The sequence below is a fragment of the Cherax quadricarinatus genome, chromosome 1, assembly GCF_038502225.1.
Source record: "Cherax quadricarinatus isolate ZL_2023a chromosome 1, ASM3850222v1, whole genome shotgun sequence".
Taxonomy (NCBI): Eukaryota; Metazoa; Arthropoda; class Malacostraca; order Decapoda; family Parastacidae; genus Cherax; species Cherax quadricarinatus.
Window position 1 is genome coordinate 50496850 of NC_091292.1, and position 14094 is coordinate 50510943.

Consider the following 14094-nt stretch of genomic DNA (forward strand, 5'->3'; position numbering starts at 1 on the left):
ACTTGGGAGACACGAACAAGATAGTTCCCGATTCCCGTGGCAACTTCAAGGGGTTCTGCAACACTAACACCAGCAACCTGCAAAACGGGAGCTGGATCCGGAGTGTACTTGCCACACAACTTTCGTACCTTCTTCCAAAAGCGCACACATAGGGGAAGTCGAGGTAATGGTAGACATGTAGTCTTGCCAACAAGTGCATTTAGCGTCGCATTTAACGCGGTGAGCGACTGCCTTTGCCTGTTTAAATCCAAAAGATGATCTGAGGTCCAATTATATCGATAATGATCCCATGCAGCATGTTTCAAACGCACTTCATGGGCACACTCTGGAGACTACCAAGGACTAGAATAAATTGCTGCAGTCAAAACTAAGCTCGAAAACTGGTGCTCCAGCTCATCAATAGAGGACGAAGGTGGGTCCCCACAAAAGGCGGTAAGATGAGAATATAAGTTCCAATTTGCTCATCTAAATTGCCAACTGGGGCTATGAGGCAGTCAGGAATGCATAGTAGAAGTAAGAAGAATAGGAAAGTGATCACTGTCATGCAAATCTGGGAGAACAGACCAAGCATAAATATGAAGAGGATGAGCAGAGTCACCAACTGATCACCACGAAAGTCACAGTGGGACTCTCCCCAAAGACGATGGTGAGCGTTAAAATCACCTAACAGCAAGATCGGTGGCTGTAGAGATCAAGAACGCAATATCCGAGATACAGAATGCATGGGAAGGTGAGAGATATAGAGAGCAAACTGTATATCATCTGTGCAGTATAATACCAGCAGGTGGTATTGTGCCTTATACAAGACCACAGACCTACATCCCTGCAGCTGCCTCAGCACCCTACTTCTCTCAAGGGCAGGCACCTTACATGCCCTACACACCCACCACCTCAAGCTGACCACATCATGAGGAGCCAGTCTATCAGCATCCTGTCGGCCAACATTAGAGGTTTCATTACTAATGTTGGAGAGTTCACACATAGTTTTGTGAACACTCGACGTCCCGACATGACAGCTGTTGTTGAAACATTTTTGTACGACAGGACTCCAGAAAATTTTGCAAGAATTGCTGGCTTCACCTCATGGATGAGAAGAGACAGGCAAGGGCAAGGAGGAGGTGTTGCTGTGTGCTTCTCTAAAAGTGTTCATGCCCAGCACACTGATGTTGCCACCCCTACTCATCTTGAAATGATGTTCTTCAAGCTCTGCATAAACACTAGTACCTCTGTACTAGCATGTGCAATGTACAGACCTCAGTGGCAACATGCAGACCCATCAACTTCCTAATGGAAAATATGGACTCCCTTCTGCTACAACACAACTGTCAACATATCATAATTGTTGGTGACCTCAACCAACACCTTATACAGAGGGACTTTGATGACCTTCTTGCAGTATTTGACATGAGAAACTTTGCTGATTTCCCTACTCACATCTCTGGCTCCTCCCTTGACCAAGTAGTGAGTGATCTGGCAGAAGGCATAGTCACTTGTCAACCCCTCGGCTATGTTGGATCGTCTGACCACAAGGCTGTTTTTACGACACTTAAGATCCCAACAGAACGAGGTGAGGAGTCCACACGCACAACCTGGCTATGGGAAAGAGGTAATTGGCCAGCCCTTTGCTCTGAGCTCGCCACCACCGATTGGAATGCTCTTCTCCAAGGGGATGTTGACAACCAAGTGAAAGCCTTCACTGGACACATTCTTAATCAACAACAAGAACACATTCCTCACTGGCAATATGTGACGAAGCCTACAGATCAGCCTTGATTTGGCTTTCGTTGTAGAGAGGCTGCTACTGCTAAGTACAAAGCATGGCGAAGGTATGAGACATCCTACCACCTATAACAGGAACTTGCACAGGCAAGCCTGTAGGCATATGGGTGACGTTAAAAAGTGGGCCATTGCTAAATCGGAGGTGAACACAAAAAGAAAGCTTGCATCAGGTAGGGTAGGCTCCAAAACCTGGTGGTCCCTGGTCAAGGACAGACAAGGTTATCTGCCTGATGAACTCATTCCACCTCTAAATCGACAGGATGGGATCACCTCTACTAGGAGTCAAGAGAAGGCAGACCTCTTTGCTGAACACTTTGCTGCTAAAATGCAAGTTCCTGATCCAGCAAGGGACCCTCCTTGGCTAGCTGCAAGAACTGTGTCAAAACTGTAAGTGGTGACAATAAGGCAGGAGGAGGTGCATTTCCTTCTTAAATCGCTAGACCAAGAAAAGGCTGTGGGCCCAGACAAGTTGAGCCCAAGATTGCTGAGAAGATGTGCAGACCAGCTAGCAGCACCTCTAACTCGCATCTTTCAGCACTGCCTAGTACAGTGTAAATGACCCTCTCTGTGGAAAGAGGCAAATGTAGTCCTTGTTCACAAAAAGAAGAGCAGAGCAGAAATCAGAAACTACAGACCAGTGTCACTCCTGTCAATCACTGGTAAGATCCTTGAGACAATAATCTCAAGACAAATGACAGAGTTTTTTGACTACCACTCACTACTTTGTGATCGTCAATATGGCTTCAGGAAAGGTTACTCTGCTGCTGATCTGTTGTTAAACCTCTCCACCAAGTGGCACCAGTCACTGGATGAATCCAAAGTCAGCTGTGTGGTAGCACTGGACATTGCTCGTGTTTTCGACCGGGTGTGGCACCAGAGCCTCTTAGCAAAACTTCAAGCACTGGGAATTGCAGGCTCTACGCCATGTCTCCTCAGTGATTACCTTCATGGTAGATCTCTAAGTGTAGTTCTCAATGGAACGGAATCAGCAAGACATCCTATTGGGGCAAGTGTTCCACAAGGAAACGTGCTGGGACCATTGTTATGGAATGTCTACTTCAACGACCTTCTTCATCTCATCCCAGAATCACATGCATATGCAGATGACTGTACACTGACATTCACTTATCCAAGAGAAGAAATGCCAGCTGCTCTAAGCTACATCAATCACCAGCTAAGAGCTATATCAGCTTGGGGAAATAGATGGCAAGTAACATTTGCACCTGAGAAAACGCAAATGATCGTCTCTAGGCACCATGATGGTAATGCTGGTGCAGTAGTAAGGATGAATGGGAGGGTGATGGCACCTGAAGAAGTAGTTGATATCCTTGGGGTGAAATTTGACTCCAAACTAACCATGAAGAACCATGTTATAAATCTAGCAAACAAGGCAGCCAGGAAGCTTACAGCACTTCGCCATATCTCGCATCTGCTTGACAGTAGGGGTTGCAAGATTCTGTACGAGGCACAAGTACGCTCACACCTTGAGTATTCTCCACTTTCTTGGTTTGCCTGCTCCCCCCCCTCCCTCTCATCTGCGACTGCTTGACAGAGTAGAGAACAGAGCAAGACGTCTCATCTCTCGCCTGGACCCATCCTGGATAGATCTGTCATTTCAGCAAAGCCTTCAATACAGGAGGGATGTGGGTGGCCTTACTGTTATGTACAAGGCCAATATTGTCAAAGTACCACACTTGGATCCACTTCCAGGACAGCGTGAAACAAGCTTTTATGCCACAAGACGGGCAGAAAGCAGCAACTTCACTCTGGCTGTACCCTTCTCCAGAATATCACTCCATCTGAGATCATATATACCCAGGATGACTCGAGTATGGAACACATTCATACAGCATAATGATGTCAACGAAAATGTCAAATGAAAATGCTGGCCCACAGATGGCTCCAACTTCATCCTGTTCCCTACTTGTATGTCTCATAACAATAAAATGCTTTGAAATGAGCTGATGTAGGTAACAGCTCTTAGCTTGTCAATAAAGTTAGGAATCTTTAACCTGTAAATAGCTTGTCAATAAAGTTAGGGATCCTTAACCTTGTCAAACCCTGTGTAAAAAAAAATGCAGCAGAGAACGAAGACCTGTTTATACGGTATACCAATGTGCACAAGAAGTGTACTCTTATTAAATGATTCATCAGGCAAGGTATCAGAAGAATGCAACAGCACATAGCCTGAAACGGGACAAATGACAGCTGAACGAATTTTGGGCTCTTGTAACTCGACACATAGTGGGGAAAACTGGGAGAACAACACCTGGAGCTCTCCCGAATTACCCCTGAGGCCGTGAATATTCCATTGTAAATAAGTCATTATTCACAAAGACAGGTATCCCAATAATAAGAAGCGATAAAAATCTTTGGGCTATTAGGGTCAGTGAAATTAATGTGTGGAGGCAACGGATAGTGTGTAAGGAAGGAGGAATCAGAATGCTGTGAAGGAAAAGATTGCCGCGACAGTCGTGAAAAATAAGAAGGGGTGGAAGGAGGCACGCCGGTGTCCATCGACGGATTCATCTCAGCAATACAGTTGGAGATGACGTCAAGTGTCTAAGCGGATAAGGAAGACGCCAATACCATGACTTCAGAGACAGGCGAGGTAGAGCAAGTAGAGATCGGGGAGAATATGGAAGGAACCAAAGAGGTTTGAGATGGGGGGGGGTATGAACCTGGAGAGATGTGCCAGCTGGGACAGAAGAGTCCTGTGGTGGAACAGGGGAGGGAGGAAGTTGGAAAGTAACTGAGGAAGAAGTCTGGGGAAGAACAGGAGAAGAGGGGACCACACGAGGAGGTAGGAGTAGGTAAGAAGGTGAGGGTTTCAGAGAGTAAAACAGCAAAAGAATTAGAGATGGGGGTAAACCCAGAAGACATAACACTGGAGGAGCTGGTAGGCTGGGGGGACAGCCAAAGTTGTAGGTCTCCTAGCTACTCGCGAATAAATGATACGAGGAAGATTCCTCAGAGGGCGGAGCCAAAAGACCGCCATAGCATAAAGCTTTCTCTCTCCTTAAGACAAGGGATTTCTCGTTCATTAGGGTAGACCTGACAACGGCGGGAAAATGAAGGATGAGGTTCATTGCAATTGAGACAAGTAGGGGGAAGACTAAGATGTATCGGCATGATCTGTAGCACCACAGACTGGGCACTCCACCGCAGATCTGCAGTATTTAGCGAAGTGTCCAAAGCACCAACAATTTCGACACTGTTGGGAAGTAGGGACTACTTTACGAACCTCTAGGCGATGGCCCGCCATAAAAACTGAAGATGGGAGTTCATGGCAATCGAAGGTTAGGCAGGCGATGTTACTGGGAAAATGCCTCCTACTAGCATTCTTTAATTCACTTGTTGATTCAGGTCTTGTAATCCAGTTTGAATACAGTGCGCATACGTATAGTAAAAGAGGAATTAAACACATGTGCAGGACCTGGGTATGTTTGTTTGAAGGGGTTTACTAGCCAGTGAAATTTTCAATTCACTGCAAACATATACGATGACAGTAGAAGATGACGTAATCAACCCCTTCATCTTGCAGAATTATACAGAAAAGAAAGTGGAAGATCTAGAAATTTGTCCTTCATCCTAGAAGCCGGTGCTAATTACCTTAGTTTTGATTAATCAGGTCTTGGTGAATCAAGACCGAGGTACTGAACCCCAGCTTCTTCGTTGAAGGATTTATTATTTCATTTCAACTTTCTTGTGTGTATAGTTCTGCAAGACTGAGGGACTGACTGCTTCATCTCACACTATCATCATATATCATCTTAGTATCGAGCTGTAACAACCTTTCTTTAGGGAAGCATCTTTAAATGAAGATGCTCAGGTGTTGTGCATGTGCCTTAGTCCTCATCTTGTCAATAATTTTTACCATAATTGTAATGTACAATAAAAATAGTTTCCTCATTAATAATAAATAACTAGTGTGTTCAGAAACTGGAACAATAATCAGCATCCGTCCATACATAACTTAAATATGGAGTTTTGAGACTCTCTGACCGCGGGTTCAAATCCCGCCCGTGGTATGGTTTAAATATTAGCTGTTTACTTTCAGAGGAATGTTCTAGGGAAAATATCAGTTTTAGAGCCTAGGTCATAGGCCTTTTGTGTATCCCCTTGATCTTACACTACCTACCTCAGAACGGATATTGCATACATAATTAACTAGAAGCTTTGGAGGAACGATCTAAAATCGGATCCTGGGGTTCACTGTTTTACATCCCAAGACTTAATGATTATCTTCAGTTTCCTTTGAAAGAAGACTTTAAACCAATCACAAGTGACATTGTCAATAATCGACTGATTAAAGACGCAGGTTTTGCAATTCGGTCTTGAAACCGTACCTTAACCTTCTGCAGAACATGTCTTAGGAAAAGTACCACATAAATGTACATAAGAGTAATATAAAGACTATTTTTTTATGAAATACATCTCTACTTAAAGGCAACTTCATTTCTCTCACACGAAATTACTTCGAATTTGGTAAATCGTTTATTAAAGTTAGCAATTAACATTAACCAGTTACTAAAAATCAAAGATGGAAAAAGCAACGAATATAAAAATATATTTATTAATACCATTCTCCAGAACAAGACCATTACATGACTTGGGTGAACATTATTCCACTGCACTGATACATGGATACCCATGACACTGATACATGGATACCCATGACATTGATACATGGATACCCATGACACTGATACATGGATACCCATGACACTGATACATGGATACCCATAACATTGATACATGGATACCCATGACACTGATGCATGGATACCCACGACACTGATACATGGATACCCATGACACTGATACATGGATACCCATGACATTGATACATGGATACCCATGACAATGATACATGGATACCCATGACACTGATACATGGATACCCATGACATTGATACATGGATACCCACGACACTGATACATGGATACCCATGACACTGATACATGGATACCCATGACATTGATACATGGATACCCATGACATTGATACATGGATACCCATGACATTGATACATGGATACCCATGACATTGATACATGGATACCCATGACATTGATACATTGATATCCATGACACTGATACATGGATACCCATGACATTGATACATGGATACCCATGACATTGATACATGGATACCCATGACACTGATACATGGATACCCATGACATTGATACATGGATACCCATGACATTGATACATGGATACCCATGACATTGATACATTGATATCCATGACACTGATACATGGATACCCATGACATTGATACATGGATACCCACGACATTGATACATGGATACCCATGACATTGATACATGGATACCCACGACATTGATACATGGATACCCATGACATTGATACATGGATACCCATGACATTGATACATGGATACCCATGACATTGATACATTGATATCCATGACACTGATACATGGATACCCATGACACTGATACATGGATACCCATGACATTGATACATGGATACCCATGACATTGATACATTGATATCCATGACACTGATACATGGATACCCATGACATTGATACATGGATACCCATGACATTGATACATTGATATCCATGACACTGATGCATGGATACCCATGACACTGATACATGGATACCCATGACATTGATACATGGATACCCATGACATTGATACATGGATACCCATGACACTGATACATGGATACCCATGACATTGATACATGGATACCCATGACATTGATACATGGATACCCATGACATTGATACATGGATACCCATGACACTGATACATGGATACCCATGACATTGATACATGGATACCCATGACATTGATACATGGATACCCATGACATTGATACATGGATACCCATGACATTGATACATGGATACCCATGACATTGATACATGGATACCCATGACACTGATACATGGATACCCATGACATTGATACATGGATACCCATGACATTGATACATGGATACCCATGACATTGATACATGGATACCCATGACACTGATACATGGATACCCATGACATTGATACATGGATACCCATGACATTGATACATGGATACCCATGACATTGATACATGGATACCCATGACATTGATACATGGATACCCATGACATTGATACATGGATACCCATGACACTGATACATGGATACCCATGACATTGATACATGGATACCCATGACATTGATACATGGATACCCATGACATTGATACATGGATACCCATGACACTGATACATGGATACCCATGACATTGATACATGGATACCCATGACATTGATACATGGATACCCATGACATTTTTATAAGTCAAAACTGGCTCTTCGGTGAGACGGTGTTCAAGTATTTCCTCAATAACGGAGGGAAGAATAGTTTCTTAGACAGATATAGAGGGACTTGAATGCCTTCAGTTTTCTGTTTTTAAGAACTGAAAAATGGCAAATAGATTATAACACAAATGGTTATAATGGTTTTCACTACATTTTTACTTACCAGAGACACAGTAACATACCGAGACTTAACATAAAATTACAGGAGTCACTACTCACCCTCAGCTGCAGGAGGTGGCCGGTGTGAGGGTTTATAGTGAACAATGCACCCCTGGTGGTGTGACCTCCTGCACCATTGCCGCCCGCACCATCACCGCCCACACTGTATACTAGTCCCGCCGTGTCCACTATATCAGGGTCAACGGCCTCTACCTGTAAGAATAATATTTTCTCTTTATGTTCACCATATTTTACTGCCTATTACTCTAATTCCCAAAACCTATTGCCTAATACCCTGTATCTTCATGTCTTCATTTGCCTTGTAACCTGGCACGCTCATCTCTCTCTTTCTAAGTTCCCAGTTCCATGCTACTCAGTGCCCATGTATTACGTTTTTATTTAGGTTGCCTACATAAGTTCATTTTTTTACTATGGACTAAATTAACCTAAGACAACCCAATCAAATTAAACAAGTGAAATGTCAGGTTCTTATTCTGCTTCTAATTACAAAGGTCCCCCGTATTTTGGAGCTCAGGGTCCAGATCCAGTTCTTGCTAGTGTTCTAATGTTCCTTGCCCAGGTCCTCTGTGATGTGGTGAACCAGTCATAAATTACAACAATACACAATAAAACTCGTGCAGCCTTCGGCAGAAAGAAAACTGCACGTAAACTGCATCTGTCGTGAAGATGATAACCTCATATTTCGTGCCCTAGTGAGCAGTCCCTCGAGCAAAATGTTTCCGAGGTTCAGACCCTGAGTACAATTATTTATGCTCGTGTAATTCTTATATGTAAATCTGGGAATATGTCGTCATCTCTAAATTACCGCCCAATAAGCCTAACGTCTAGAGTTCATAAATTATTAGAATCAATTATTCAATATTGCTAGAATCTATCTTAATGAGCATAAATTAATTAGTTTCAGGACGGATTCATAAGAAGTCGTTCCTGCCTGACAAATATGTTCACATTCTTTAATAAAGTATTTGGGGCAGTGAACAAATCTAATGAATATGATTATTTGGATTTCAATAAGACCTTCGACAGAGTATAGGAGGTAAAGTCCTAAGATGGATCGATCAGTAGGAAACAGTTTTCCTTAATGGGGTCAAGTCTGAATGGGGACCTGTCACTAGTGACATTCCACAAAGATCAGTTTTAGGCCCATTACTTTTCATAATTTACATTAATGGCCTTGACGAAGGAATAACAAGTGATGACACAAAACACAATAACACTGATGACACAAAAATAGGCAAAATAATTGATCTGGAGGAGGTCATCAATGAGCTTCAAGAAGATTTGGTCAAATTAATATCGTGGTCTGAAAAGTGGCAGATGCAATTCAGTGTCGACAAGGTTTGGAAATGAGAAATAACTCATTTATAAACAAGGTGATAGAGTGTCCGATCACGCAGAATGTGCAAAAGACTTGGGAGTCATGGTAAGCAGAAATCTCAAGCCAAGACAACAGTGCCTAAGAGTGCGTATTAAGAATAACATATTACTTGGATTTATATTAAAAAGTATAAGTACCGAAAAGTCCGAAAGTTATTTTTCGGCTCTATAAATCACTAGTAAGGCCTCAGATTATGTAGCTCATTTTTGTCTAATCTGACATAATACAGAACGGATATAAATGCAGTGTTAAGGTGGTCAGTCCCTCCATAGTCTTCGAGGGTAATGAACAGATTACATGTATATCGTTTTTACATTTCTACGCTTCTGCTGCCTATTTTGTATTCGACTGAAGAAGCCTGCTGTGTAGGCGAATCGTTTCGGAAGATACCTAACCATTGCACATGTGTCTTATTTATCAACTAGTCGATGTTGTATACCATTATCATACTGAATATAAAAAATGTATACAATACCGACAGGTTGGTAGGTAAGACACAAAGGCAACAGTTAGGCAACTTTATTCCGAAACGTTTCGCCTACACAGTAGGCTTCTTCAGTCGAGTACAGAAAGTAGGCAGGAGTAGAGATGTGAAGACGCTGTAATCACCCTTGATTTGAGGTTGTCAGTCCCACAGCCTGGTGAAGAGTTCTGTTCCATAGTCTGAAACAACCTCAAATCAAGGGTGATGGACTGATTACATCGTCTTCACGTCTCTACTGTTCCTGCCTACTTTCTGTACTCGACTGAACAAGCTCCTGTGTAGGCGAAACGTTTCGGAATAAAGTACTAGGGGGAGAGAGCACAACTTTGTAGTACCCACAGTCATTGGCCAGGCGTCAAACACCTTTTATTGTACAGCAATAAAGGAATGGAACAGACTACCCGCACATGTCAAAGCCAGAGTGCCAAAAAGTGTCTGATGAATGTAGCTACAGAAAGGGAGGGGAATGATTTTCTATTTTTTAGCTAAAATACATGTAAATTTTACCTTATTCCTAGTAATGACCCTCGTATTGTAGATAGTCTTAATGACCCTCGTGTAGTAGATAGTCTTTTTAGTATGATAATAAGATGTTATCTTCATTGTAGAATAATAAGAAAATATTATAACCTTTATATTATAATAATAAGGTAAAAGGACCCCAATGGAAATAAGTCACTCTTTCTGACTTTTTTGGGTTATCCTAGGTTCTCTACACATATGCCGCTATGTATGATAATTTCTATGTAACTGTATTTGTGTATACCTGAATAAACCTACTTACTTATTTACTTACTTGCCTAACTGTTGCCTTTGTGTCTTACATTATCATATTCACATTACTGAATAATTATTAATTGCCAAGATATCATTTATGGCAATAACCAATAAAGAGTGCACATTACCTCCTTATCAGTTAGCTGTCCAGCTTCAATTCTCAGTAGGCTTGTTTTTACCCTGATCTTTGTCCTCTACACTTAAGAGAACCTTTTGGATTTGTCTTTAATTCACTATCAGCTTTAATTTCATAGCTGTATGTAGCCTTTCTAATCCCGTTCTTTGATATCTCTTAATATCAACATACTGGTCTGTAAGGTTATCCTACTCTTTTCATGCCAAATTCCTCTCTTTCCTCCTAATAGATGCTTCAGTCTTCTATTCATTCATTTGCGGTCATCTTTATTTGACAAAATTTCTCTCTGGGAACATATACACTTTAAGAGCGTTGTACATTATTAAGAAAAAGGTCATAGTCGCAGATCTCTTCGTTATTATCTTCATAAACAGAATCATTAGCAAGATAACCTCAGTCGAGACTAAACAGGTGTTCTCTAAGTCCATAATTAGCAGAACGAAAATCAGGGACTTTAACTGTATTATCCTTATTCTTGTACTGCCATGTAATATTAAAGGTAACAGATTTGTAATCACTTGCACCAAGCTCTTCAGTGATTTGTAGATTTAAGAGTTTTTTCTTATTTGTCAAAATTACATCAAGCAAATTATTACCTCAGGTAGGCTCTGTTACAAACTGCTTCAAATAGCAGTCCTGAACTATTTCCAGGAAGTTACTGGACTCCAGATTAATGGTCGACGAAGTCCAGTCAATTCGACTAAAGTTAAAATCACCTACTATTACTATATTATAGCTTTAATCACTCTTTCTGGATGGACAAAGGCGGAGTAACACCTATCTCCTTCCATCGTCGACAACACTGTTCTATGATGCTGTGATGCAGACTCAGTTTAGTGGTTGAGTAGGATCTAGTTGACTGACAAATCATACTTCTTGTCCTGTTTGTAATTATATTCCCAGAGATTTATATAAAATTAGTAGCTTTTGGCAAATTACAGTTGTGCTTTGAGATTCTCAATAAGATTCAGGTCCCCTGTCTAACTCTCGATATAATTTGTTCTGACTGTCGCATTGAAGGTTCTACAAACTACTGAACTGAGATCTTGGAGTTTCTTACCTTTTATAGAGGACAGGTGGATTCTCAATTTGTGTCGCAATCTTCCTTCCTTTCCTGATGCTGTGCTGCTAACAGCTGTTTTGGGCATATTGCTTGATGCATATGTGTGTGTGCGCGTGTGTGTGCGCGCGCGCGTGTGCGTGTGCGTGTACTCACCTAGTTGTACTCACCTAGTTGAGGTGTGGGGGTCGAGTCCGAGCTCCTGGCCCCGCCTCTTCACTTATCGCTACTAGGTCACTCTCCCTGAGCCGTAAGCTTTATCATACCTCTGCTTAAAGCTATGTATGGATCCTGCCTCCACTACATCGCTTCCCAAACTATTCCACTTACTGACTACTCTGTGGCTGAAGAAATACTTCCTAACATCCCTGTGATTCATCTGTGTCTTCAGCTTCCAACTGTGTCCCCTTGTTACTGTGTCCAATCTCTGGAACATCCTGTCTTTGTCCACCTTGTCAATTCCTCTCAGTATTTTGTATGTCGTTATCATGTCCCCCCTATCTCTCCTGTCCTCCAGTGTCGTCAGGTTGATTTCCCTTAACCTCTCCTCGTAGGACATACCTCTTAGCTCTGGGACTAGTCTTGTTGCAAACCTTTGCACTTTCTCTAGTTTCTTCACGTGCTTGGCTAGGTGTGGGTTCCAAACTGGTGCCGCATACTCCAATATGGGCCTAACGTACACGGTGTACAGGGTCCTGAATGATTCCTTATTAAGATGTCGGAATGCTGTTCTGAGGTTTGCTAGGGGCCCATATGCTGCAGCAGTTATTTGGTTGATGTGCACTTCAGGAGATGTGCCTGGTGTTATACTCACCCCAAGATCTTTTTCCTTGAGTGAGGTTTGTAGTCTCTGACCCCCCTAGACTGTACTCCGTCTGCGGCCTTCTTTGCCCTTCCCCAATCTTCATGACTTTGCACTTGGTGGGATTGAACTCCAGGAGCCAATTGCTGGACCAGGTCTGCAGCCTGTCCAGATCCCTTTGTAGTTCTGCCTGGTCTTCGATCGAGTGAATTCTTCTCATCAACTTCACGTCATCTGCAAACAGGGACACCTCAGAGTCTATTCCTTCCGTCATGTCGTTCACAAATACCAGAAACAGCACTGGTCCTAGGACTGACCCCTGCGGGACCCCGCTGGTCACAGGTGCCCACTCTGACACCTCGCCACGTACCATGACTCGCTGCTGTCTTCCTGACAAGTATTCCCTGATCCATTGTAGTGCCTTCCCTGTTATCCCTGCTTGGTCCTCCAGTTTTTGCACCAATCTCTTGTGTGGAACTGTGTCAAACGCCTTCTTGCAGTCCAAGAAAATGCAATCCACCCACCCCTCTCTCTCTTATCTTACTGCTGTCACCATGTCATAGAACTCCAGTAGGTTTGTGACACAGGATTTCCCGTCCATGAAACCATGTTGGCTGCTGTTGATGAGATCGTTCCTTTCTAGGTGTTCCACCACTCTTCTCCTGATAATCTTCTCCATGATTTTGCATACTATACATGTCAGTGACACTGGTCTGTAGTTTAATGCTTCATGTCTGTCTCCTTTTTTAAAAATTGGGACTACATTTGCTGTCTTCCATGCCTCAGGCAATCTCCCTGTTTCGATAGATGTATTGAATATTGTTGTTAGGGGTACACATAGCGCCTCTGCTCCCTCTCTCAATACCCATGGGGAGATGTTATCTGGCCCCATTGCCTTTGAGGTATCTAGCTCACTCAGAAGCCTCTTCACTTCTTCCTCGGTTGTGTGCACTGTGTCCAGCACTTGGTGGTGTGCCCCACCTCTCCGTCTTTCTGGAGTCCCTTCTGTCTCCTCTGTGAACACTTCTTTGAATCTCTTGTTGAGTTCTTCACATACTTCACGGTCATTTCTTGTTGTCTCTCCTCCTTCCTTCCTTAGCCTGATTACCTGGTCCTTGACTGTTGTTTTCCTCCTGATGTGGCTGTACAACAG

At 42.4% G+C, this 14094-nt stretch overlaps 1 protein-coding gene across 1 annotated transcript in view; it reads right to left on the minus strand.

The window, feature by feature from the left end:
- LOC128685469 (uncharacterized) overlaps positions 1-8623 on the minus strand; it is a 257978-nt gene extending 249355 nt beyond the window's left edge. The window contains exons 1-2 of the mRNA XM_053772019.2: positions 8603-8623; positions 8344-8496 (exon numbers count right to left, since the gene is read on the minus strand). Of these exons, the coding sequence (XP_053627994.2) occupies positions 8344-8496; positions 8603-8623 (174 nt within the window). The remainder of the gene's footprint in view (positions 1-8343; positions 8497-8602) is intronic.
- Between the last annotated feature and the right edge of the window lie 5471 nt (positions 8624-14094).